This window comes from Tetrao urogallus (genome assembly GCF_951394365.1).
Source record: "Tetrao urogallus genome assembly, chromosome: 20".
Classification (NCBI taxonomy): Eukaryota; Metazoa; Chordata; class Aves; order Galliformes; family Phasianidae; genus Tetrao; species Tetrao urogallus.
The window spans coordinates 8,339,200-8,365,740 of NC_136833.1; the positions used below are offsets into that span (position 1 = coordinate 8,339,200).

Below are 26,541 nucleotides of genomic sequence, written 5' to 3' on the forward strand. Positions count from 1 at the left end.
GAAAACAAATCAGGGAATGCAAATTCTCCCATTCTTCCAAATGCTTCTCTCTCCATGGGTGTGCAACCCAAATCCTGGGTTGGGTGCAAGGAGAGCAGGACGCTTGACTCAGTGCCTCTCCGGGAAGGAGTGTAAAGGTTGTGGTGTGGCACTATGTTGACTGATCACTGCGGACCTTTATGCCTTTACCAAAAGCTGTGGGCTCTCAGGTAGAGGGCAAGGCCACTGTGGCGTTATATTGGGGTCAAATGGGATCAGGGCTGTAATAACAATGGGAAATCTGACAGCTGACTTATGAGCAGGACTTTATTCATAAAAAAATAGCTATAAATAACATTCCAACAATGAAGATTTGCTGGTTAGTGTTTTTCCGTCTTGGATTAGATTAAAGCATGAACAGACAATGATTTGCCTAGCACATGGTGCTAAGATAAATAGCTGCTGCAGTGATAAGAACAATAAGGGAATTCACTGCATTTTTGAACTTCCTAGTTCAGCAATCTCTGTGAGCTATCTAAGCAAGGTGCATGCTGAGCACGTAGAGTGGAGTGGGGCTGTGAGCATGGCAGTGTCAGGTGCCTGCCTTCAAGGGCACGTATCAGATGTTTTACACTTGGGCTTCTCTGCTTTCATACCCCGGGGGTGGTCTTCAGTCAGAGAGTTTAATCAAAGCTCTGTGATAAAGTTTTTCTCACTTTACTTGTGTTCAGCTTTCTGGAAGCTGAGAGTTCTTAGAAACACTCTGATTTGGGCTGAAATATCCGAGGGTTAAAAACGTTGTTCTTGAAATTCAGGATTCCAGGTTCTCATTATTTAAGTGGTAATAATTTGCACTGCAGTCATGTTCATTTGTGCTAGAAAGTGTGATTAAACTCAGTGAAATATATTCCCTAACCATATGAAGTTTACAGTCTAAATAATGAGGGCAGGCACAATCTTTTTATCTAACCAAACTTACCAGACACTTTGTTATCAGTTCCCTCTGACATCTTTGCACCACAAATATTTTTTGAAGGAATTGCAGTGCAGGTGGGTTTTCTATAAATGTCACAGGATGTTGGACCTAAATGCATGTAAGGATCCGTGTCAGAGGAGCAAAGAGCCAATGTTTTGCAGGATTCATAAAATTCAAGGGTTTTTTTTTCAGGCAGTGTAGTTGCAGCCGTGTCTGTAGCTACAGGATAGATAAGAGCAGGAGAGAACATTAAAAACAGTGAAAATTGCACTTCATTTGTATCCTTGTTGTGGAGTACAGCTGCAGAGGTTTTGACTTATTTCCCTCAGTCTGGCTTATGAAATGTGTGAGATCCAACCTTAGCCTGCTTCTACCAAGAGGGCTTCACAGGACATTCGGAGGGACTGACGTGACATCTAATGGAGCTTACATGTGCCTGAGCCAAATGACCCTACCATGTGCTGCAGAAAGGAAGTCTAGAGCTGCTCGTGGCCTCCCAGGCGAATGATTGCAGTTCCTCTGTACCCGGCAGCACGGAGAGGACAGGATGAGAGCAGGTTGGAGCTCAGTCTGTGTCCAAAACCAGGACAGTGGCACAGCATTTTGTGCTGGGGAGCCGGGCTGAACATACACTTAGAAAGAAGATCTAAGGCTTGTGTAGGTGAGACTGACGTGAGTCTGTCTTACTCCAATTTATAGGAGGGAGAGGACGTTCTTTTAGTATATGTACATAGTGAGACCAAAACACAAGAGGTAAAATGTTAGCCCAACCAGTTTATTATCCCTAGTTGCTCAGGGCTATGGGGAAGGGAAGACGGGCGATAGAAAAGCGATGGGAAATAAAAGCAAAGGGTCTTTGTAAAAAGTGGTAGGGAAACAACGATGCTATATACTTCACTCATAAAAGAGAAGCAGGGAGGGAGTTGTGCATTGCATTGCCATTATTTTGTGTCTTGCAGTTAATGCTGTTTAACACATCTGAAACATTCAAACCTGATGATTGTCTTCACTTTGTGTTCATGGTGAGGGGCAAGAAAGCATATACACATATATATATATATACATCATACAGTTTGAGTATGCAACTTTGAAGGTAGCACCAAATCAGCTGTGCTGTGGTTATGCTATGGAGCTCTCATTTTCGTGACATGATGCAGCTTTTTCTGCTGTAGTGTCAGGTATAACTGAATTCTCAGGGCATAATCAGCATAAAGAGAATTGCAATTGCAGGGTGCTAAAGTGGAAGTGTATGTTGTCCAAGGGTTACTGTGCTGAGCTAAGAGTCTCAGTTTCGGAACTTAATTTCCTGTTTTGAAACCTCCTTTGGCATGTCTCAGCTGGGACCTGTTATTCTGAGGGCTGCCAAACACCACTGGTTCTTACAGGTTCTGGGCATTTCTGTGACCACAACCTCGGTTGTGTGAAGGTAAATTTTCCAGAATGGCTGCTTTAAGTGAATGGTCCTTAAAAATTCAAGGCTTATCACGTCTCATTCTCTTCAGCATTTTCAGCATCTCCAGTAATATCTTCTCTGCAGGAATTATCTGAGGCTAATTGCTATCAAACTCATAGATTCTAGGAGGTGTCAATGAGAAAAGTATACTATTGCTATTGCTACTGCTGGGATCTTTTTCGCAAAATAAAGTAATGCCATGTCTCATTCACAACAAAATCAAAACAACAGCAGTTTGGATATTCAGATAAAGAAATTTAAAAACAATTATAGTACTAACAAGAGCAGTGGAGAGGGTGAAATCAAGGTAAATGTTAATCAAATGCCTGCTAGTAGTAAGGCACAGCCAGTGTTTAAAGTTTTAGCCTAGGTTTGCCTCTCTCCGTGCCATTCTTTCATGTGATCTTATGCAAATAATTTGTGATTTGTAACACACCTCACAGGTGTGTTGTGGGTGTAAGTATAATAAGATTATGAAGTTCTCAGAATACGTGATAAGAATCACCTTGAGTGGACATTGTTATACGTGCGGGTTCGGTAGCACAGTCGCCTTCTACCTCACAAAGTGTTTGCTTTCAGTTGAAACTACTTTTCACCTATTCTTACAAGAGGTCAGACTTTATCAGAGTTGAGATGTACAGATCTGTGGAGTTTGTTTGTTTGTTCGCTTTATATTGAAGCGGACTAAAAAAGTTTTTTCCATAATAATACTGTCTTCCATACTAATTTTATGCAGTTCTATTAGGGAATTTTATGCAGTTCTATCAGGGAATTAAAATCACAAAATGTTTCATTAAGAGCCGTTTATATTTCTCAGTATTATTTTTAATCACATTCTGACTTCATACAGTGTTTCATCATTGAACATCAACTTCTTAAACTAGAGACAAGTGGCATCTTCAGGAATAGGGCATTTTGGAGCCCAGCTTCATGGCTATGCATTTCTATTTCTAGGTTTTCAATTTCTAGGTTGTTTCTGGAAGATTTTTGAAGATGTCCTTTGTAGCTAGCCTGCTGTCCATCACAGCCCTCAGCCCCCCTCCAGTTCACAAAGTCACAGAAAAAGTAATCGGGAGAGATGGGGAGTTCATGCAGATTGATCTGGTGTCCTCTGCCACCCCTGCCATCCATGCTGGACGTTACCTGCTGCTGCATTTGCTGTTATTAAAGGGAGCTGCTGACTTGTGGTGCTGGCACTGGGAAGATGACAGAAATAAGAGTCCTTGCTCAGCAGCAACCTCATACCAAGGGTGTGGCTGCCAAATCTGCACGAGGCATGGCACAGAGAATGCTTTGCTGTGACACTTGAGAAGAATAGTTCATAGGATATCAATAAATCAGCAGACGTGGTGAATCAGTTCTCAGCCCTCATTTCTATATAATCTTTCTTTGGATTTCACCGTGACTATCTGAAATATTTTGCTTACCTGTGCAAAGCATTTCTAATGTATATTAATTTTATAGTGCTAATTGCACATCAACCCTAGTATGTTCATAAACGTCAACTTTAACAGGAAGGTTTTTTTCCTTTTTAAGCCAATCAGATTTGCACAGATTTATTGCCCTGTAAATTCTGTCAGAGCTATCAGATAGTTCACAGATTTACAGTATGAGAGCTGAACTTGCTGCTATGCTGTACAGATAACAGCACAGAACATGGAAAGCTCCTAGGCACTAGCTGAGCTACTTTGTAAATATCATAGTATAAAACTGTTACTAATAAAAGTCAATCTTTTGCTAGAATGCCAATAAAGAGTGGGGAAGGAGCACAAACCAACTACAATAACAACGACAAACTCTTACATGGAGCCTTGCAAATTAGTCGGGACTAACTTTGTAAGTGATATGCCTTCACTTAGATGCTTTCACCAAGGGAAAGCTTGCAAAAACTCACTGCTCAATTGCAATTGAATGCCAGTCACAGCGAGAACATGTTGGAAAAGATCTCTCCATATGTAGGTGTCTCAAATAAAACATGGGCTCTCCCTGACGTGTGCCACATCAAGCATTAAGAAACAAGAGCAGCCACTCGTGGGCAGAAAAAAAGAAAATCCACGTTATTTGTAATGATACACGGGTGTACTCACTGCTCCATTGCTAATGACACACGGGTGTACTCACTGCTCACCCCAACTGCTCCAGCGTTCAGAATTGCCGTGCTGCCCACTGTAAGCTAATTGTTACAGTAGTGCCCTCTGCTGTCTGACAGCATAAATGTACGTCCGAAGAATAGTTTTCCTAGTCTCACGTATTTCAAACTTTGTTCCCATAAATCATTTCTGTTTAAAAAGACAGAGAAAGATACAGTAATATTCTGTTGCTTTGTTAATGTACAAGTCTTTAAAAAAGTAAACAAAATATCCCTCTGCAATGATATCAGCATAAATGCCTGTCATTTTTCTACATCAACTTCTGATTTATACAAGAGAAGGAAAATACAGATGATTTTAGGTGTATTCTGAGAACTTGTGAGTACTCCAGCATTCAGTACTTACTGAGATATTTCTGTAGGCCCAAGCACAAGAGCTACTTTGAAGGCGGAACCTCCTCCCTTTTTGGGAGCGCTTTTGTAGTGCTGCTGTTGATCTTGCCATTTTGCTTTCTAGGCTGGGGTTTATTCTATAGATATGATGTAGCCATATTTAGATAAACAGGCACCATCAGTCCCATTGGTTTGTAACTGTAAGCAAGAGACAGTAACCAACTTGATTCTGTTGTCCTCCAATCAAGATTTAAAACGGTACGTTAAGGGATTATTAAACACATAAAACTGAAGGAGTCCATATAAAGAGGGATCTTTCATTATTTTACAGAGTAATATTTCTAAGAACAGAATTGCAGGTTATGTGGCTAGGTTAGTGACAGAAATAAGGAATCTCCAGCTTAATGTCAGCATTTTTGTCCATTGCTTGTGTACGGTCTGAGTAGGGGCAATTAGAGGGATTAAAATTGGAGATCTCTAAATGCCTGAACCAAATTTTGTTCTTGATAAAGGCTGCTTTAAGCAGATTGATTCTATAGTAGTAAATGTGTTTTCCAATTTTAGCTATCCTAGCAACTGAAGTGCTCTGAGTTGGTAACCCAAATATTTAAAAACACAAGTGGTTAAAGATTAATCCACTGTCATGACGATGATGTGCCAATAGAAGCTGTGTTTGAAGACTCATGTTTTGATTGAAAAACAAGGTGACAGTAGCACTCAAGCAGTACAGCCTCTTACAGAATAGGAGATGTTCGAAGCAAATGGTTACCGGTTGAATCTAGGATTTTCCACCAGGAATGGATACTCAAACTGTTCTGCTAACCATACGGAAATTTGGAGTCGTAATTTAGTGCTTGCGCTGGGCATCCCTCAGCTGACCATTAACATAGCATCTGTGATCTTCAACTGCACAGCCATCATCACCAGAAAAGCAACAAAAGATCTGCACAAGCCTATCTCTATACTCTTCTGCAATTTGGCTTTTTCTGATCTCTTCACAAGTTTTTCTGGTTTTTGGATTTCAGTGCTGTTCATCACCAAACCTGATGACACAATCTTTGGATCCAAGGATATGCTTGCACCTTATGCCTTATATACTACATCTATTTTATCCACCATCTATAACTTGGTAAGCATTGGAATTGAACGCTACCTGGCTGTGGCTGAAAGCATTAGGACAAGGTTCAGGGTTGCTAGAAACCATTCCATAGGTGTAGTTTTAATTAACTGGGTCCTTGCTTTCTTTCTGGGCTGCCTGCCACTGATGGGGTGGAACTGCTTGCACACAGGAAAAAATCTCTCAGTCCTCTACAGTCCATTTTGTGTTGACTACCTCATCTTCATCACCACTCCCAATGTTGTGGCGGCTTTTATTGTTCCTCTGTTCACCTACCTTAGAATCATTATGATCCTGAGGAAAAGAAAGCTGAGAATGAAAGCGTGTGGGCAAGCTATCGGTACCTACAAATCAGCTGAAATCCAGGTTGCCAGAACTAGTATTTTTATATGGCTCCTGGCATTGGTGTCCTACGCTCCCCTTTTTGCAGGAGTCATCTTTGATGCAATAAACCACCAGTGCCCCCTCGATCTCTACCCAAGCGTCTACATCTTCCGAAACTGCACAGCTATGCTGATAACCATGAACTCTTTGGGAAATCCCATCATATATACACTGAAAACCAAAACCCTAGGGGCTAAACTCAAGTCTCTGAAATGCCTTTCTGGCAAACGTCTCCAAGCCTGCACCATCGCGAACGTCTAACCGCGGCCGCCCCTGTGCTCCGTGGACTCTGCTCTGCTTCCAGGGCAGCGGGAGCGCCCCGAAGCGAAGGCCGAGCCCTCCGCCGGCTGCGGCGCTTCAGCACCCGCGGCGGGGACAGCTCCGGGCCGGCTGCGGGCGGGGCGCCGCGCGGGGCTCCTCGGCGAGCTGCGCTGCTGTGCGGATGGGAGACGGGAGCGTGCTGCTTGCGAACGAATCACACCCCGCCAGCTGTGTTTGCTTCGCGTTTGGAAATCCGCTTCTGACGTGCTTTCTTTGCTGCTCAGATTGTGGCTTTTTTGTTTTTTTGTTTTTTTGTTTTATGGTTTTTTTTTTGGAAGGTGGATAAGTGGCTGGAAAATGTTCAGTTGCGTAGGGGAAAATGTAACGTTACTTTCTCATTTGCAGCATGTAACGTCGTATCTGTTAGTATTTGATGAATCAGTTATTGGGGCATTCAGCGCAGTTTTTCTGTTGTCGGTGTATTTGCAGTGTTTCTGTGGGAGCTCTGTGACCACACATTTTGTGTCCCTGCTTGAGAACGGCAACACACTCGTGTACTGTGGCCACTGACATTTGATTTGATTTAGGAGAAAACTTCAATGGAGGTTTCATTGTCAGAACTGTAGTCATGGCATAAAGCAAAATGAAATAAAAACTTCAAGAGCATGTGTTTTGTAGAAGGAAAAGGTCTCCCCTCCCTCCCTCTCTCCGAAGAGGAAATGGCTGTTGCTTAATTAACTGGTCAGATCTTGGGCTAAATGAATGCTTACATCGAATGACACGGAGATGTTGCCTGGGAGGGTCTCAACGGCCCAGTTTGTTCTCCCACCTCGCCCATAGTGACAAACCTGGAGGCGATGACCAATAAACCCAAGTGACACTCGTTCATTGTTAAATGCTGCTGCTGTTAAATCGTGTTCAGAGGAGCTGCTGTGCAGCGCCTGTGAGGAATGGAGTTTATGTGAGAGACGGCCGCCCGCTGGTGTAACAGGGAGGCGGGTGCCGTTACATTAACAAACCATGTACCCAGCATTTTACATCATTGCCTTAAAACCTCTTTCCTGTTTTCTTTACGCCACAGAGCTCAGGGAGATCGCGGTCAGCTCTGTGACCCCATTTAGGGACATTCTTAGTGATCGTGGTGGGGATGGACTCGGTGATTTCCAGCCGGAACGATTCGATGTTTTTTTTTCTCCTGACCCGCGCACGATCACCCCCAACCGCCGCCCCCTCCCACCGCCGCTGTTCTGCTCCCGGCCGTCCCCGCTCGGCGCTCTGCTACCCGGCCTGAGCGGGGCGGGGCAGGGCGCTGCGGGCGGCCATGCGGGCGGTTCGGCCGTGCGCGGTGTGCGGGGCGGACGGCGCCGCCAAATACCGCTGTCCGCGCTGCGCTGCCGCATAGTGAGCGCCGGGCGGGAGGGGGGGCGGCGGCGCGGGGGGGAGCGGGGCGGTGGGCCGAGGGGCCGGGGGCTGCGGGCCGCCTCTCTGGGGGGCCTGCCGGCCTAATGGCGGCTATCATCCCGCAGCTGCTCCGTGCCGTGCTGCAAGGCGCACAGAGGTGAGTGAGCGAGCGAGCGGTGCGGTGCGGTGAGGTGCGGTGGGCCGGGCGGCCGTGACGGGCCTTGTCCCTTATCGCAGAGCGATGCGCGCCGCAGAGGGAACCGCCGGCGGAGGAACGGGCGGCGCAGCGCGGCTCTCCTGCGGACGGCGCGTGGTCGGTGGCCGACATACTGACAGAGGAGGACGAGCAGGACCGCGTCCCGCTGCAGAAACTCCGGCTGCTGGGTGAGCCGGGGGGCGCCGGGGGCCTCGAACAGGCGGGACGTTATGGCGCTGACAGCCACCGCTCGGTGCCTCTTTGGGGGTGCGCCGGCAAAGTAGGGGTGGTTATGGCGTCGTTTGCGACTGCGCGTAGTGAGCAGTGCGGAATCACGGAATAGTCCCACCCGGAGCGGACCCACAGGGAGCTTTGAGTCCCAGCACTGGCTCCACACAGCGCTGCCCAAACCCTGTGTCACGACTGTGTCCCAGCGCCCTGTGAGCCCCAGCAGCTCAGGGCTGTGCCTGCTGCCCTGGGCAGTCTGTTCCCTGCCTCTAGGGAGGACCCTGCCCCTGATACTGACTTGAGATCGTGTGCTGGTGGAGGAAATGCATAAAAATGGAAAGCGAGGATTTAGTTTGTGATCAGTGATGTATCCATGCTTGGTTATCACAAGAGCGTGACCTCATAGATTTTGCTCCAAAGTGGGATTTGCTGTGGATTTCATGCGGATGCAGGGATTAATCTTCTGATTTGGTTCTGATAGAGGAAAGGGCTTCTGCCTTCTCTGGCTTGAGGGCTGAACTGCATCACTTAACAGAAACCAAATCCTTTACAGTGGGGACTTCAGGTGAACATGGTACTCATTATCTTTTACCCTTGTCTTTAAAGGAGAATCAGAAGAACTGAGAGGTTTGCTGCTGAACCCACACCTCAGGCAGCTGCTGCTGACCATTGACCAAGCAGAAGACAAAAGCTCTCTCATGAAAAAATACATGCAGGAGCCACTCTTTGTGGAGTTTGCAGATTGCTGCTTGAGGATTGTGGAACCCCCAGAGAAGGAGAACATTCTTCCTGAGTGAGCTTGGGAATATTTTTTGTTCCTTCAGGTTTTCCTCTTACAATAGCCATTCTGCAGCACCCCACGGTGCACTGTGCCATGTATTCCCCCCAGTTCAGTTGCTCATGAATGTCAGCACTCTAATTTTCATTTTAGAGTTGATAAATAATGACGTGGTGCTGGACAAATTTCTAGATGCTAGGAATTGAATTTGGTATTATGTGGACTTGCCCTCTGTTGGTACAGAAATCCTGTCACCTGTGGGAAATACCACTTCCCAGTAACAATTATATTAAATATACTGGCATTTGTCTTAACTCATAAAATGAACCTGAAATGCTTTTGTTGACCTTGTTGAGGATAGTCATACGCCTTCACAAGATACTTAAGAGTTTATTTAGATATGGCATACACAGAAAAGCTGAACATTTTCAAGACCCACGTACATAACAGAGGTGGTATAGTGTGCCCTGATGAGAACCTTGGTCCCTCTGCAGAGGTAATGCTGTTGGCTAGGTCATGTTAAAAACACACACATCACAATGTATTTTGGTCCTGTAGATAAAAAGCAAGACTCTGGTCTTGCTTTTCCCTGAGACATCTGCCTTTAGTGTTAATGTTGTGTGCCACTTACTCCCTTGGTCACAGGTTACTAAATGTTTGTGGTACCTCCCAACAAGAGCCCAGCACACATCAGAAGTGTTTGCCTTTTTTGCTATCTCATTACCAGCCTCTTGTTTTGACCATGTACAGCTAGAAGTGTTCTGTTCCAGTATATACTCTTTAAAGCACTTGATCTATTTTCTCATAGTACTGATTATCTCCTCTAGTACGTGCGTGTGTGAGAGGAGGAATGCCTCCCCTGCATTCTCAATTTGAATTATAATATGCATACATTGATTACACATGTGATTATAGGAAACTGAGGTAGCAGCAGATAGGGACGTTGAGTAACTTGAAAAGCAGCAGCCTGCAGGCAGTCCTTCCCTGAAGGAAATGTTCCGTACATGCGGATGGCCAAAAGTTATGTTGGAAGCAGTTCTTTTCTGTCCAATAAAATCTGGTTAAAACCAGTGATAGAATAGGCAGCTGTGTGGGGACTGACATCTGCGTAATGCAGGGGAGACTTCTTGCAGTGAAACCTGACAGAGCCCTGGAAGAAAACAAGGTGGAGAGGCCAGTTGGTGCTTTGCAGAACTGTGATCTAGTTTCACTGTTCAGACAAAGCACTGCCTTATTATACAAGCAACTTGTAAGTACAACTAGAAGCTTTGATCAGTTTGTTCCTATGACAGACTAGCAAGAACTTTCATGCTTTGGTCTCACAGCTGAGACCCATGTCTTACCTGGCCTATTAACATCAGAATCATCCTTGCATATCTAAAGCAGTGAAGAAAGAAAGGAAAAACTAGACTGATAGCAGACTTTGTGCCAGTACTGTTCTAGGATCCTGACCTCATGACAGTTTAGTTGTGCTGTGTGAGGTATCTTACCTGTGGGAGAGCTCTAATAGAAGTGATGCCACAACCTAAGAAGCTGCTTTCCATCTTGTAGCAGCCAACCCCCTGAAGTACTTTCAAGCATGCCAGCAGAGACAGCTCTCTCCGGAGTCCCACTATGGTAACAGGCGCAGCAGACAGGACGAGGCCAAGAGGCCAAAGCTGAATGATTGCACGTAGAGGCCAAGCTGTTTCCAAAGAGCATGGTGATTTGGCTGACATTGCTGAGAAAGGTGCCTTTTCACCACCCTCATCTAATTCCACTGCTGCTAAAGCAGCCATTTTTGCCTGATAAAGAGATGCAGAAAAAATATTGAGCAAAATTTAAAACTGCAAACAAAGAGCCTAAAACAAAGTATAAGGGATAAAGAGTAAGGGATAGGACACCGTGTGGGATGGTAGATAATTAAGATAATTTTATAGATAATTAAGAACAAATTAGCTCCCAAGTAGCTGTAGAAGACTGGCATCCATCTTCTGTGCTTCGGTTTAAGAAATGTTTTCTGAAGAACTGACAGTGTGGGTTTTGTACAGTTAGTTGGTAGGGGCAGATTATTTCTCAAACCACTACAAAGCTTCACTCGCTCAGCTTTAATCCTTTTCTGTACCAACATACTTACTTTCCATTTCCTCCATCCACGCTTAATGACCTCTGCAGCCCTGCGCATCCTTTGGAAGCGGTTCCTGGCTAACCAGGAGCGAATAGCTGAAGATTTAATTAAAAGAAATCTAAGTACAAAGAATCTCAGCAGCTGTTGCAGACAATGTAAGAAAGAAGGCACTTAAGCCTTCTCCATGTTCAATTGGCATATCCCTTCTTTAAATACCCAGTGTGGCTGGAAATGTTACTAGTTACATTATGTCCAGCCACACTCTCATCAAATTACCTGCTTGGATGAGTGTTGCAGACCTTCTCTCCTTTGCAAGTTTCTTCTGTTTAAATCTTCTCCAGCAACACTGAATGCAAAATGCTTTCTTGTTTAACACCTCTGCTCTTCTAGCTTCAAGGTGCTCTAGCTGTGTTGGGGATACGAACCTGCAGTTAATAGTCAGGGACAGAGCTGTGTTCTTAACCCTTCTACAATCATTTGCTGCTTGTCAGGTCCCAAGATTGCTTATATTTTAGAGATGACAGCATGTCATTAATGCTTACTATACAGTTATATATAGTATGTAAGGTTAAAGTAGAAAGCATGTATATCTGAGGGGGAAAAAGTGTTGTGGGGGAAAACACACTCCTGAAGTCACAGTAACAGCTGGCTTAAAATTAGCTCTACTGAGTGAGAGTTGCTTTTTGTTTTGTTTTGCTTGTCTGTTTTTTAAATAGCTACACCCTTCAGTGTGCAAGCTTTGTAAAAGTGCAGAAGTGCCTTCTTTGTATTTGTCAAAAAAGGATCTGCTTGGGCCTGTCAGAGGAGCTAAAGCTACCAGCAGAAGCCAGGGAAAGCTGTCATCCATGCTGAAACAGTGAGAACACCAGCAACACAAGTATATTCCAGAACTGTTAGCTGAGGAAATGGCACTCTTACCACAGAATTAGCCATAAATACTTTGGTTTTGCCACAATACACTGGAGTATTCTCTGATCCCTTCCCTGTGGGCTCAGCAGCACTTTGTCCTGTAACAACATTCTGCAGGATCTCAATGACAACAGAACGTGATGCTTTGTTGTCATCCACTGCTGCAGTCTCACCTGCAAATGAAGTATTGAAAAGAAGGTATTGCAAAATTTGGAAATCAAGACCAGGTTTGCCTTTACACTGAGACACCGCAGCCATCTGGGGGTGATGGCTGAGATATGACTAGTTCTAGCCACTAGGGAGAAATGCAGCTGCATAGATTTTGCCATGTGCTAACAACTAGAAAGATAGCTCAGTGTGTTTAAAGGAGGATGTGGTTTGGATGCTAATGCACTGTATTATTGCCTCCATTGTGGCATATTCAAGCTGGCATGGGTAACAAGTGGCATTTTGGGTGGATCTAGACAAGGAGAGCAGCGCAGCCCTAAGAAAACCTAATGAAATAATCGAAGCCCAAAACCATAGGGAACAAAGAGCAAAAAGCAAGGATTTAGACTCATAGCTTTAATGCACTGAGAGATGCAGGAACAAAAAACAAATGCTGTGCAATTCCACAGCTCTAACAGGGTATCAGAAGCAGCTAAAGGGAATCAGGGACACATGCTAAGGGTATGTTTATTGTGGCAGTAAGAAGTTATTAAAATCATCTCTGGGACTTTTTTTTCATGGTAAGACAAACAGGTTATCCAGATTAACCTATTTGGACACAGAGGAAGACTTAATTCAAACCTGTCCTTTAAGGAGACTGTATTGCTCAAGGCAATGCTGCATGAGTTTTCTGCATGCCTAATGCCATTGACAGTCATTGTATCTTTTCATCCTGGATACAGTTTGTTTTTCTGCTATAATTATTTGTGAGGAGATGAGAGCATTTTAAGGTGCTGCAAACAAATACAAACAACTCTTGCATACAGAAAGACATCTGGTGACTATCATTATGTTCATGGGACCAAGCTGATAGGAAAAGAAAAGCTTATCCTCATGTTTAGGAAATTGTTTTACTTTGTTTGCAGATTGTAACCCACTGAAGATAAAAAGGAGTACTAACTTCACAATGAAGCATTCTAGCTAATGGGTTTATAATTAAGGGAGAAAGATATGGAATGTAAGTAATTTTCCAGACTGTACTTCATTGCTTCATTGTATTTCAGCAGGGTGAATGGATTTCCAGCCATTAAACATATCTGAAATGGGCTTGTCCTTACTGACCTTATTTCTCACACCTACTGGTTACTGAAAAGACCCAAGAAGATGGGATTAATCTGGGGCAGGGAAGGGATTTCAATATTAAATGTAACTATCTGATGATGAGCTCCTTTTCAGGGGCTCACCAAAGCCATTACCTGGTAGACTGGGTTATGTATTTAACATCCATCCTCGCTCTTGTTTAGAAAAAAGAATTGTGTACAGAAGTTTGTAACAGGCAGAAGAAGCAGCAGAATCCAGGTAAGCTAGAAGGTCAGTGCGTTTGGCAAGAAAACAAAGTGGAGGAAAAAAAAAGGAAGGATAAGGAATATAAGTAAAAAGGTAAGTGGTTTTCCGGTTTACTTAACTATTTCTAAATCAAATTATATTACATCATAACTAATTGCTTCTACCAAAGAGGAACATGGAAAAGCAGTAGTAAAGATGAAGGATTTGCTCTTTTTAAAAGAGCCCACCGTATGCATTAGGCAGATTAGAAACTGAAGTCAGTTTAGAGAGGTTAGAAATGTATTTTGAGAATAGCGGGTGTTTCGAAGTGCTGAATACAATTATTGCATCTGATCTATGTGATACCAACTTGGTGCAGGGACATTTTTATAGCAAAGGGTCTATCTAAACAAACATACCTTTTTTCTTGGCAGTATGGCAGTTGCTTTTATCGCATGCACTGGTTTTGCTGGACCTATGTGACTTTCTCAGTATTTCATAGCGATCAGTGAAACTTTGAAAAGAGATCCTGATAGACAAAAGTACAGTTAATACTAGGCTAGTATCATTTATTACTATCTGGTAAATAATCTGTCCTTTCAAGGGAAAAAATTGCAGAATGGCTTAAAAACCCCAACTCATAGACTGCAAAAAGACTGAGGCCTATGTAGTCACCAACGTGTAAGAAACTATAAAGTTACTGAAGAAATTCAGGAGGCTACCTGTTGTCCAGCAATAAACAAGGACTTTCAGCTGTGACAAAGACTAAGCAGGAATTATGCTTTTTAGATGAAAACAGTAAGCTTCACTCCAGTCAGTACCATGACTTATCTCAGGCCTTGTTCCCTCCTTCCTCTAAAGATGGTAAGAAAAGCCAGGAAGATGACTGGCTATGATAGATACTGTACTGAAGAAGGCCACACTTAGATGAATGCCATTTTTTCACGTATTTTTCGACTGCTGCAAATGATACTAAGAAGCACATAAAAACCAGAAAGTTTTAGTACATGATAGTCTACATCAATACATTTCTTCTGCAGCTTCTCTGCAAAGGTACAGTGAGGTCCCAGATTTGTGTCAGGTATTGCCGTCTCCAAACTATGAAAGGTGCTCGAATAAGCTTACAAACAAGCACAGAGCAGAACCCTTCAGACAGCTTTAAAAGAATCCCTAAGGCTTTGTGGTATAAAACAGATTACTAAATATTTGGATTTCCCACTTAAAAGCTCTTCTGAATAACTATTACACCACGAATTGCTATAGAAATGTATTATGTAAGACAATGCTCAATAAGTTTGGCCTTACCTAATAGGGAAGCCTGCTGCGCTGATGGTGATGGCTTCAACTATTCCACATGCCTGGAGCTGGCTAAGAACCTGAGGCACAAATTGAGTTGCTTTAGGAAAACAGTTGTTCTTTGTGGAAGCTGCAGTGAAGGTGTGCATGGGATGCACTCAACCCAAGCCGTGTTCAGCTCTGCTCAGCCACCACGCTGGTGGTCAGGGAACAAATGGAGAGGGTGGAGAAGGGGATTACACAGCTAATGAGCATTTTCTAACACCCAAGCAGACTTTTGTTGTGGGTTTGCACTGTGAAGATATCTTTGTGAGCAGGGCAGCCATAGCCAGATGAACTTTACCTACTTTGTGAGCTGAGAAGCTATCATCCCAAATAACCCGTGAGCACTGTGGTAAGGGAATGTCCCATACAGCAATAATTAAGTTGCACCTGATCAAGCTGCTGAGCTTAACAGTGCCATTTTAGACATGCTTCATCTGATTCTGAAAGGACATTTATCTTGGAAATTTCAAAGAAAAAAACATTATTTTGAAATATACTATGGAAAGAGATTTACAAGTGAATCATGGCCATCTGAGACTCAATGCAAAGCCCTGCACGTTATTTCTGGGAAGTTTCTGACTTAGTCAAGAAAGGTTTTGGAGAAATTACCTCTTCTTTTCTGAAAGTCCTTGCCTTGCAGTCAGCATTAGGCTTGATGCATCGGATGTAATGTGGTTTGGTGCTGTTCAAGATCTGCATGAGATTTTCAAGTGAACTCTGCAAAGAAATTCAGGAGAAATACAGGTGCAAGAGCTTCCTCCTCCACAGGTAGTTTAGTGAGTTGGTGCTATTCTATAGAAGCAATTAAGCTCCTTTTTTTTTTTCTTTTTTTTTTTTTCCCCCTAAGAATGACTTCATGCTCTCAGCATTAGCACAGCTAATATCAATATGGATTCTTTTAAAAATGACCGATGGCAAATTCAGAAAGTTTCAAAACTGTATCGGGGCTGTTAGTTGAAGCTAATATATCAATAAGAACACATACAGAAAAGCCTGACAAAGGGAGATGCCCAGCTGTTAAGGGTAAAACTTGAGTGAGTCAAAGCTGCAAACCCAGAGATTATCAAAGCCTGATGCCATTTCAGGTTTACAGCCATCTCATTTAAAAACAGTTACTGATCTTGGTCCAACTCTAATGTTTTCTCATCCAGTTATGAAGACAGCATTAGAAAGCAGAATCTTGAGTAGTGCATGTACCTTGAACTTTGACACCACTGTAACAACAGCCGCTCTGCTCTGCGTTTTCATATTATTTTGGTGGTTTTCTGCAATGGGAAATAATTTCTGAAGCAAAGTGTCCTTAGAGTTTTGCAGAACACGGACAAGTTCTGGTGGAATGGGGTCCTGCAAGCACAAATGTGACTCATTAGCATTTGAAGTTACGCAGAAACCTGTCATCTTTTATTCACATTACTAAAAATTCTTCATATGTAGATGGAATTGTACTTCTTATGATAAGTGTGACTGAGCCACAGCTGTAGTTTCAAATCTGAGATGATTTATTTGGAGTAAGATGTGCAGAGTCAGTAAACATTGCTGGATATACATACTAGTGATGCTTTAATCTAAATCTGCTTTTGGTCTGTTTTTTTAAATAGCTGCTTCTGAAAACACCTACCTTATTTTTCTCCACCATTGCTGCCAGCTGGTAGCAGACTTTCCCAGCATAATGTGAAATAATGAAGTTCGGCTTCTTACTAAACTTGTCTCGACTTAAACATTGATTATCAGACAAAGCTTTTTCAATCCGAGTTTGAAACAGGTCAGAGTTAGAGGATCTATTCAAACGGCATTCCTGCATAACAAACAAAAGATGTCTTTTAGTAATTAAAGGCAACATCTGGCAAGTTTCATTCTAATTTAGCACTTGTGTTTTCTTTGCTGGTTTGGAATGGAACTTGTGCAAGTAGGCCAGAAGGATTAGCAGTTCACTTACCTCATTCAGCAGAGAAAAAATGCTGAGAGGGTTGCCCTCTATCAGGTCAAGGCAGCTCTGGTTGTCCTGGTAGTTTATGAAAGACCACTGTAGACCTTCAGATGCATATTCTTCCTAAAGTAAGAAAGAAACTGAATGTTCTGCAGCAGAGGGCACTAGAGCTCAAATAACTGCCTGTTTTTTCTTAGCATATGATGCAGTTACTGTTTAAGCAAACAAGTTAATCACAGACTCAGCCTACTCATCCAAAGCTCAGTTCATGAGTTCAGTGGGAATCTTAAGAAAAAAAAAAAATACTGAGGATATTTTATCCCAAGTAGCTTCTGAGTACATAGCAGCAGATCCCACCTGAACAATTAGTTTCATTATTTGGGAACTTTACAGATTTATCAGTGAGAGTTTCATAGCTGCTTTACAAAGTAAACAAAGTCACATTAAGCTCTGCTGGGTTTTCCCTTGAAGGGCAGGGAACTGCTTAGATTGGGACACAGCCCTGAGCCTACCACTGTGTGCCAAACTTTACCAACCGGTCTTACTAAACCAGTCTGATCCAAAAGGAAATGGACAAAGGTATCAGAGGAAACCATTTGTGCAGTATTTATGCCGAATTATGGAATAAACTATAAGGAGTGCTTAATAAGCAGAAGCCTTGGCTGGTTATTTTACGAGTCTCCTGCTAAAAGCTTGCTCAGCACAGCCACTAATGGCATTCGAGTGGTCTGGGACACAGCCAGATCAAGAGAGCTAAGAGGGTAGGCAGTAACTGGTAGGAATGCTATTAAGCAGAGGTTATGAATCAGTGAAAAGTGATTGTGTGCTTGAACTTAGTTTCCATCTTTGCTGACCATTAACTCCTGGCATACTGACAAAGGCAGGTGGAAAAAAAACTGGTTAGTATATGAAAGCACAAATTAAGGGCAAAGAGGTACTTATCTCTGAATAAATGGATACAACTATGCTCTGAGGCAGAAAGTGCCATCACGTTGGTACCATTAAGGAAACAATTTTACAGATTCCAGTTAATGACAAAGATCACTGTGGTAATGCATGTGTAATAGGGAGAAATTCAACCAGGACTGAACGGAGTCTACGAGAGCTGCAGTCTGGGCCTGGCAGGAAGTCTGTATCTCTCAAAGATATTAGATGAGACCTTGAATTAGTGTGCATGGCCAGTCAGGTTAGTGACAGCAATGTATTTAGCACATCCTACTGTTTTCTGTGGCATTGTTTGAAGGTTGCAGTCTGACCAGAAGCACAGAAGTACAATCAGAGAGACAAAAGATGCTGTTTTAAATCAGATATTTGACATTAGGTCTTAGTGGAGTGTTACCTGTTGCGCCTTCAGATAGTGTGCTACAAAGTGCTGCTGCAGTTTCTCATTGGCATAATTAATACAAAGCTGTTCCAAGTTGTTTTCAGGGAAGGCTTCAAAACCATAAACATCCAACAAACCTAGGAGTATCATAAGGTAGTGCATTTTAATCTAGGAGTAGACTGAAGAGCTTAAGGTTGCTCAGTTAAACCAGGGATGAAAAACGATACCTATGAAGCTGGTCCACAATGATGTATCAGCGTAAATGCTTTCGTTTATGACCAAAACAAGCCATTCAAACAATCTGTGGACAATGACAACTGAATTAGTTGGAAAAGTGCTTGCTTTTCTTAATGCCCAAACAAAATCCGTGCAATAAACCAGAAGTTCTCTGTAGATCGAATAGATACTGCAGTGATGTCAGTATCTGTGACTGAATCAAAGGTGTGTCAAAGGAGAAAGGCAGGGTTATACTGTTCTTTTGTCCAAGCAGAAAGCCAGGGAAAGGAGGATTCCCTGGCTGCTCTATTCCCTCACAAAAATTGCATGGATTAGCACAGCAGCCTGGCCTGCATGTCCTTACTTAGCATAGATCACTTTGGCAAGGCAGTCCCTCCTAGTGTCACATTCAGTTCTAGAGCATGGCTTCTTGAAGACTTGCTGTTGTTTTCCAGCAGTTATTGTTCGAATTCTTAATGATTCCAGCAGCTCCTCCACAGGTATCTTCAGCAACTCTCCTGCAGTCTTCACAAAGTCTTACTCAAGGAAAAAAAAGAGTTTCAAGATTATCTATCTGGAGTGTCAAATGAATGCAGGTCCTTTTAGGTTATGGAAGGTCTAGGGATGATACTAAAAAACCCAGCTCTTCTGTGAATTCCCCAACTCAAATATGGGATTTTGCATCGTTTTACCCAAACTCAGAAGAAAGTTTTGTACAATCAGCCTCTTAATTTGCATGTACAGTATCCCTAGAATTGCAAGTACTCTATTTAAGATGAAACAACAGTATCAGAAAAAAGTCTGAAGTTTGCTACACTGAAGTGAGCACTACAGAGGTTACTCTCTAGGTTATGTCCTTGTTATTTGTTCACCTTTTTTGAGCAGAAACTTCTCTTCATTAGAGAAATGAGTGTTTGCAAACAAAGGATTTAAGATGTTGCTAACCTGAGCTGTATTCAATACTATCTGAATATTCAGCAGTGTGAATTCAGAGCATGTGAAATAACAGTATGAAATTTCATTGTTCAGGACAGTTTTAGTTCTGAAGGAAAACTAGAGCTTTGCATCTCCTAAAGATATGCTGAACAACCTACGTGCTGTGCAGCAACCTAGCAGATTTGCTCTGATTGTGGAACGTTCGTCTTTATCAGGAAAACTTCAAAGCTCTGCTTTGAAAATTTAAAAGCCCTGCTTTCCACTCTAGATCAGATTTATGGAAGTCTTGTGATGTCAGTGAAAGATCAGGATCAGTTGTAACAGCCCTGCCAATAATCCTTCTGAAGTGACACTCCAGTGCTACAGTTGCCATGACTGTAACATAAAAACCTGTAACATCAGGGTATTATCTCTCAGATTTTGTGCAGCAGTTTGAAACCATGAAGCTTGGAACACAAGCACACTTAAACTTTGGTCTGCCTATGACCCTGATGGTCTCTTATCAAGCAGAAGAATATATTAATCCTTTCTACTAGACATCTGCTCGAAGATAACAATCCTTAATAACAGTCCTTAAAGTACAGCATGCTTGGTGCCTCACCTTTGGCTTTATCTTCTAGTTCACAAGGCTGAGATTCATCCACTGGATTACAGAATTGAATGTTCCCAAGATGGAGAAGGCCTGACAATACCTGCAAGATAATCAAGCACAGAGTTTTTTAAAACAGAGCTCCAAGGCATTGTCCTCTTGGCCTGGCCACATCAACAGGGCAAATCAAAACATTTCTGTACAAAACAAACAAAAAAAAACAACACAAAGGAAGAAGATTCCAAGTTTCTACAGTAATTCCTCGTGCAGCATTACTGAAAGAAATCTACAGTTCACAGCTGTAGGCTTTTGGTTAAAAACTAATATTTGGTTATGCAACCTAATGTGTAGCTGCAGCCATTCCAGGCAGCATTGCCAAACAACCCATGGACATCTGGACTTGTCTACAGAAGCAGATGTACATCAATTCCAATGCTAAAAAGACATTATAAACACTGTCATGAGCTTTGTGGTGACCATGCATTATACCTGACCTTGAAAATATTGTTCTGAGTGGAGTGGTCAATGCCCAAGTGAAACATTGCATCTCTGGTCACCTCGAAGCAGTCCTCTGAAAAGCCAAACAGGTGTTACTTAGTAAGAAAGCCATGCACACAGAGGCATGCGGAACAATCTCCTCCACATCCAGTTCAGCTGGAATTGTCAGAAGAGATCGAGGAAACCAGCTGTTATTTTGGTAAATCCCAAACCAGAGTTGGAGAATCAAATCACAGATTTGCTGCTGACTCTGGGGCTGTGAAGATGGGCAGCAGGTTGCTGAAGTGCATCCAAAGACAAGGTGGTTTTAAACGTAACCACAGAGCAATGCAAATTTGCTGGGCCAGAAACTGCAGTTTCAAGTCAGGTGAAAACTATTAGCAGTGCAAACTGAAACTTAAAACTGAATCACATTAATGCAGATGGCTTTGCAAAATCTGCTGTGGTCAGGCCAGGAGAGTGCTGGATGACTAACCTGGGTCACAGGACTTAGTGAGACAGATGCATTTTTACCTGCCTTCCCTCAGTGTTGCATCTGTTATTGATGGACAGTTTGTGAAACTAATCTTTACCCTCTAAGTTTCTTTCAGAATTTGGCAGCCAGCGGTAGTCAGCCCCTTCTGGAAGGTTCCAGGCCAGTCTCTCCTCTGCAGTGGCACCTTTTGTGATCTGAAGACAAAATAAAGGAATGAACAGATTCTGCCCTGGGTTTTCACATCTTGTAGATGGGGAATAATAATTGACTGGGAGTACAGATTAATTTGGAAGCATGGCAGACAGATGAACTGTTAAATATTGGAAGTTACAACTGTGCTAAATCTGGTGATTTCATACTCAGTGTTTCTCAGAAACATTTAGCAAAACTAACTGAACACAAACCTGATAAAATATATGAAAGTTTCTTTCATTGGGGGCCTGATAGGCAACTCTTGTCTTCTCCAAAAGGAAAGTCTGAATGGAAGCACTACTCAGATGGTGAAACCTAGAGGGAAAAAGTAGGCAAAAGAGCAGATTTTAACAAAATTCCCCTCATCAAATTTAGAGGGAGAAGACCACAGACAAGCTATCTAAACAGTAGTTATTACCTGTCCAAGTGAAGCTGAATATATTTCCCAAAACGGCTACTGTTGTTATTCCGCAGCGTACATGCATTTCCTGTGAAATTACCAGAGACATACATCATCATCAGTGGTTTTACTCTTCCATGTAGGACATACAGACATTAAAAGTTGATTTGTATACAGTTCCACTATTTGAAGATTTTGTCTTTTAAGGAGAGGAAGCAAGAGGTAGCTTAAATTTGTACATTAAAAAAGAAAATTCCCACCGTGGCCACTACTTGTCTATGCTGTTAAGAAAGCTGCTTTTACCAAATGCTTCCATGATAGGGTTGGAGTCCAACACTCTCTTCTCTATCCGTTCCACAGCTTCATTGCCATTTGGGGAGGTAACAGAAGCAGCAACAGAAGCGTAAAATTTCATAAGGCAGCGAGATGTCCAGGTCTGCAAGAGAAAACAGGCCTTTGTCCTTACCATGTTATGTCAGTGAAACAGTGCTAGCTTCTGAGAACACAGTATGCATCTGGTGACAATGGAGAGTAATGGTGTCAGGTTTATAGCTCCAGCTCAGCCAAAACTTTTTGTGCATCAGCTGATGCGCAACAGATACACATGTAAATCCTACTGGAATCAAAGTGCTTTGCTGAATGGCAGCTTTGCCAAGATGTAACCATCTGGAAGCTTAGCTGGAATTAATAGCTAGTGTTTTAAGATGAATTGAATATAAGTAGACTTTGAGTCACTAACACTCAGCAAACCATGTTCTCAGTCTTAAAAATATTCTCAAGTGTTTTGCTGAATAGGAATGGATATTACAGAGGGAGCTAGGACAGGGTCTGACCTCTCCTGCCTCTTAAGGGTTTGCTGAGACATGACCTTCCTAACTGACTAAGCTGAGACTTCAACTCAGGTGCAACTCCTACTGAAGGATTCAAATCCAGCCCTTCCACAAGTGGCAGATGTCACCTAGAAAGCAGTTACTTTGAGTCTGTTTGACTGCAGCGACCATTTAATGCTTTATGCATGTCAGGAGAGTCTTGCTAGAGCAGGCTGGCTACGTGCTCCGTCTTCTTTGCTCACTGAAGTATTCTGCACTACAAATCACTACCAAATCTCAAACAATAAAAGCAATGTCAGGTCAACAGAAAACAATCTCCTTACCTTCCCAGCACCACTTTCTCCACTAACAATGATAGTCTGGTTTATGGGGTCTATCTGGCTTTGAACGTTTCTGTAGGTTTCTTCGGCCACTGCAAAGATGTGAGGTTTTAAATCCTGGCAGCAAAGCAGAATATTCATGTTTAAGAGAACAGTAATTACATAGTTCTACAGCAATGGACAGCAAGGGTCTTCTTGCATTTGTCTGAAAGTAGAACTCATATTTCAGTAGAAATGGGCTTCATCATTCAGAATTATTTTGCTCACACAGAGATTTTGAAGAGCCTGAAATCTGGGTCCTGCAGGAGGACAGGGATTTCAAATACAAGGATTACCTGGGGGCGAACAGCAACATGGTACTCTCTCATAAGCTCAGGTGAATAGAGGTAGGAGATGGGTTGAAATGGATTTAAAGCCACCAGGCTGCAGCCAGCATTTGTATAAAATAAGTTTGCTGTGTATCTTGCTTGAAGACATTTCAGAACTGAAAGATACACCTCCTATTAGCGCATTTTGAAAAGTGTATTTGACTCTTCCTGTTTGTAACAAAAATCTTCAGATATGTTATCTGTTATGTTTAACAGAGAATGAGAAGGTGGCCAGGAGAAACCTATAGATCTAATATACATAATTACGCCTTTAAAAGTTGCCCTTGTTCTTAAGAAGCTTAAGTACTTTGACTCCACAATTCATTAAATCGCATGCTTTTATGAGCTTGTACACAGCACATCCTAGAAAGCAAAGCTGTACATTTGCAGAGCAGAGCCAGTCATTCCCCATCTGCACAAGGAAGATGCCTTAGCTTGTCTCAGCAGGGCCATCTTTAAAAGCCAAGTGAGGAATTCACTTTTCCAAACCAATTTTATGGACATATGTTGAATCTACATCGGAACCTTATTTCCTGATACGTTCATATGAAACTGAACTGCAGTCACAAGGTCATGCAGGAGCAATCTGGTGCCATAAACTCTCAACCAAACACTGGCTACCTGAACCAACAGTACAAATGTGAGTTTGGCATGCAAAGCTTGCTGAGAGATCAGTATGGCTAAATCTGCAATAAAAGCGTTGACAAATTCACCAAAACATGATTTTCTAAGCTGATTTGAGTAGGCTTTGGTGGGAATGGTAATGACCATGTATCAGTAACCAGCAGGGAAAGGGACCCCTCAGAAAGTGCATCTCCTGGCTCACTGCTCACCTGTCGTCGTTGTCACTGGATTAACTTTTGTGAGATCATCAATAAGATGTAGCTTTTCTTCATCACTGAGAAAAGCTCTGACTTCTTCTTCAAACGATTCATTCACGTCATTCTGTGTGACGGAATCTTCTTTTTGGCAGTTTACCTAGGGAGGATGTCAGATCAGCACCAGTCCATGGCTGAGTGTAGCAAGACTGTCATTTTACTCCCTACAAGCTATAGCTCTTCTAACACATCCATGTAACACATGTACAGGTTCAGCAGGAATAATAATTTAGTGTTGGAGCTGCTGTTCCTCCCAGTTTGAAAGCAGTGCCCTCCCTCTGCATCACTGCTTCCCATGGCACACTCTGTCTTTAGAAAGTATTATGTGCCATATGAGAGATGGCAGGCTGACAGCACTGTAATGAATTCATTGCTGGCAGTACAGGCTGTAAGCAAAGGTGCCTAAAAAGAATGTGTCCTAAAACTCACAGGATCCATTGCTTGCAATTGTGCAGGACATTCAGCACAGACATGCTTGTACAGCAATCTTAAACTGAATACTTTTAGCCTATGGACATCACCCAAGTGGCCTTGGGCAGACGGAAGCAGGCAGGACTGGCTGCAGAGCTGGAAGCAATGAGGTCCAACACAACAGTTTTCCTAGGAGAGGCTTCCATTTTCAGAGCAGAGGGAGAGGGTCCTGAGACTGAAGTTGAAGACTGCGTGCATTGCAGCCAGGGGAAAGAACTGCTAACACTGTAAGAGGTGAAGATTATATTAGGTGAAGATTTGTCTCCTTTGGATCATTAGAAGAATTTAAATCTCAGCCTCCAGGCTCCCATGCCCTTGACAAAAGTAGTTGGAAGGGCACATTTGTTACACAAGTGTAATGGAAAACTTAGCCAGATGAGAGATTTCAGGTCCTGCTTGTTATGCTGCGGCTGGAAGGGAAGAGATGCCAGTCCTGATTTTTGCATTCTGGATATTCTTTTTCTGCTCCCCATCTCCTGGTCAGGAACTCCTTCAGAGTAACCCTGCTCATTTGTATTTAATAACACAAATCTGCAATTGTTTACAAGTTAACCAAGTTAATGAATAGCATCACATTATTTCTACACAATGAATGACTTGTGACAGCTGTACTGCAGGGCTGTCGGTCCTGCTGCAAAGCGACCCTTAAGGATGTGCTTGCTCCCTGCATTAACATCACCCTGTTCACGCCAACGGCGTGACAAAAATCACCACTACCGTAAGGGCAACACAGCACGAAAGTGCGTTAGTAATACAGTTCAAAACCGCACACTTAATGGGTGCAGTCGAGCTCCTGAAGCCGGGGTGAATATCCGTTAGCAGTTACCTAACCCTGACTGCAGGGAAACAACCGAGAATCGCTTCCCGGTGGTACGAACGCGATCAGCTCACACAATTCCCGCTTTTCTTTTACCTGCTTTGGCATCTTGGCACTTCTGCAGCGCTGCGCTGCGGGCGACTCCGGCCGTGCGACAGGGGCTGAGCTCGGGGTCCTTCAGGCAACCCAGTCCGAAGGGCCCTTCAACACAACGACGAGCGCTGAGGACAAGGACAGCCGTGCCGCTCCGCGGGGTTCCGCACGCAGATCCCGACGGCAGCGGAGCGGATCCGCATCCAACTGCAAAGCGCTGCGTGCGACCGCCGCGGAACAAACCGCCGCTCTCTCGAATCAAGAAAGCGAAGTTCCCCGGCAAGAATCCGCAGCCATCCCCGAGTCCCGCCGCTAAGAAGGGAGGAAGGCGCACAGAGCTACGCGAGGAAAGATTCGCGGCTGTGACGGCGTCACGGGAGCGGTGCTCTGCGCCCAGCGGTGACTCACAGCAGCTCGCAGCGGGGTTCTTCCCGCCTGCTCCGCTCCCACGCGGACCCCGCGCCGCGGCACCGGGCAGGGCGTGCCGATGGGACCGCCGGCCGCGGGGACGGCCCGGCCCCGCTCCCACCCGAGGGAACGGCGGGCAGCCCCAAGGTCAGCGCGCTCAGCCCGTCCCGGGCGGCGGCACGACCGCCGCGGAGGGCAGAGCCGCGTCCGGCTCGCTCCCCGCTGACCTCTCAGCGGTCCCCGCGGGCGCGATCCTCCCCGGGTCGCTCTCACCGGGAACCGCGGGCCGAGCGGACGGCGCGGCGCGGACCGGAGCGGCGGCGGGAGGAAGGGGAGGAGGAGTAGGAGGAGGAGACGGGGCGGGGGTTGCGGGCACAGCTCCTGGCGAATCGGGCGCTGCGGAACAGCAGCTGCACGCCGCTGCCGGAGGAAAGTGCGGGCGGGGAGCGCGGGCTGCGTTTACATAGTGCGGGACGGGCTGAGCGCGGCGGGCGGAGCGGCGGCTGCGACTTTCAGGCTCGCGTCCTCCTCGTGTCCGTTCCACACTTACGTTCCGCAGAGCGGTATGGTTGCTTACAATGTATTTGCTATCTGGAGAGTTTGGGGAGCGAGGGCTTGAAGCGTCTCGTTGGAGCGGAGCGGCTACTCGGCTTCCCCGGGCACGGCGAGCTGTGCGGGACGCTGCGGCTGCTGCAGCCCACGGCTGCCCGCACC

At 44.0% G+C, this 26,541-nt stretch overlaps 3 protein-coding genes across 3 annotated transcripts; 2 read left to right on the top strand and 1 right to left on the bottom strand.

The window, feature by feature from the left end:
* Positions 1-5,638: 5,638 nt before the first annotated feature.
* On the top strand, positions 5,639-6,652 carry LOC306954261 (lysophosphatidic acid receptor 1-B-like; the record flags this gene model as incomplete). The annotated part of the gene is made up of 1 exon (XM_079545321.1): positions 5,639-6,652. The coding sequence occupies one exon, from the start codon at positions 5,639-5,641 to the stop codon at positions 6,650-6,652; it is 1,014 nt and encodes a 337-aa protein (XP_079401447.1).
* Positions 6,653-7,973: 1,321 nt separating this feature from the next.
* ZNHIT3 (zinc finger HIT-type containing 3) lies at positions 7,974-9,274 on the top strand (the record flags this gene model as incomplete). Its single annotated transcript, XM_079544929.1, has 4 exons — positions 7,974-8,053; positions 8,179-8,210; positions 8,291-8,437; positions 9,084-9,274. 4 exons carry the CDS (start codon positions 7,974-7,976, stop codon positions 9,272-9,274), a joined length of 450 nt encoding a protein of 149 aa, XP_079401055.1.
* A 1,002-nt stretch (positions 9,275-10,276) lies between these two features.
* MYO19 (myosin XIX) lies at positions 10,277-25,434 on the bottom strand (the record flags this gene model as incomplete). The annotated part of the gene is made up of 24 exons (XM_079545017.1): positions 10,277-10,405; positions 10,746-11,039; positions 11,372-11,457; positions 11,639-11,768; positions 12,281-12,444; positions 14,164-14,273; positions 15,050-15,120; positions 15,695-15,802; positions 16,283-16,429; positions 16,704-16,880; positions 17,022-17,135; positions 18,352-18,473; positions 18,564-18,637; positions 18,917-19,088; positions 20,090-20,180; positions 20,572-20,648; positions 21,148-21,244; positions 21,455-21,557; positions 21,661-21,730; positions 21,946-22,078; positions 22,796-22,909; positions 23,128-23,276; positions 23,994-24,138; positions 25,423-25,434. 24 exons carry the CDS (start codon positions 25,432-25,434, stop codon positions 10,277-10,279), a joined length of 2,889 nt encoding a protein of 962 aa, XP_079401143.1.
* Positions 25,435-26,541: the final 1,107 nt, after the last annotated feature.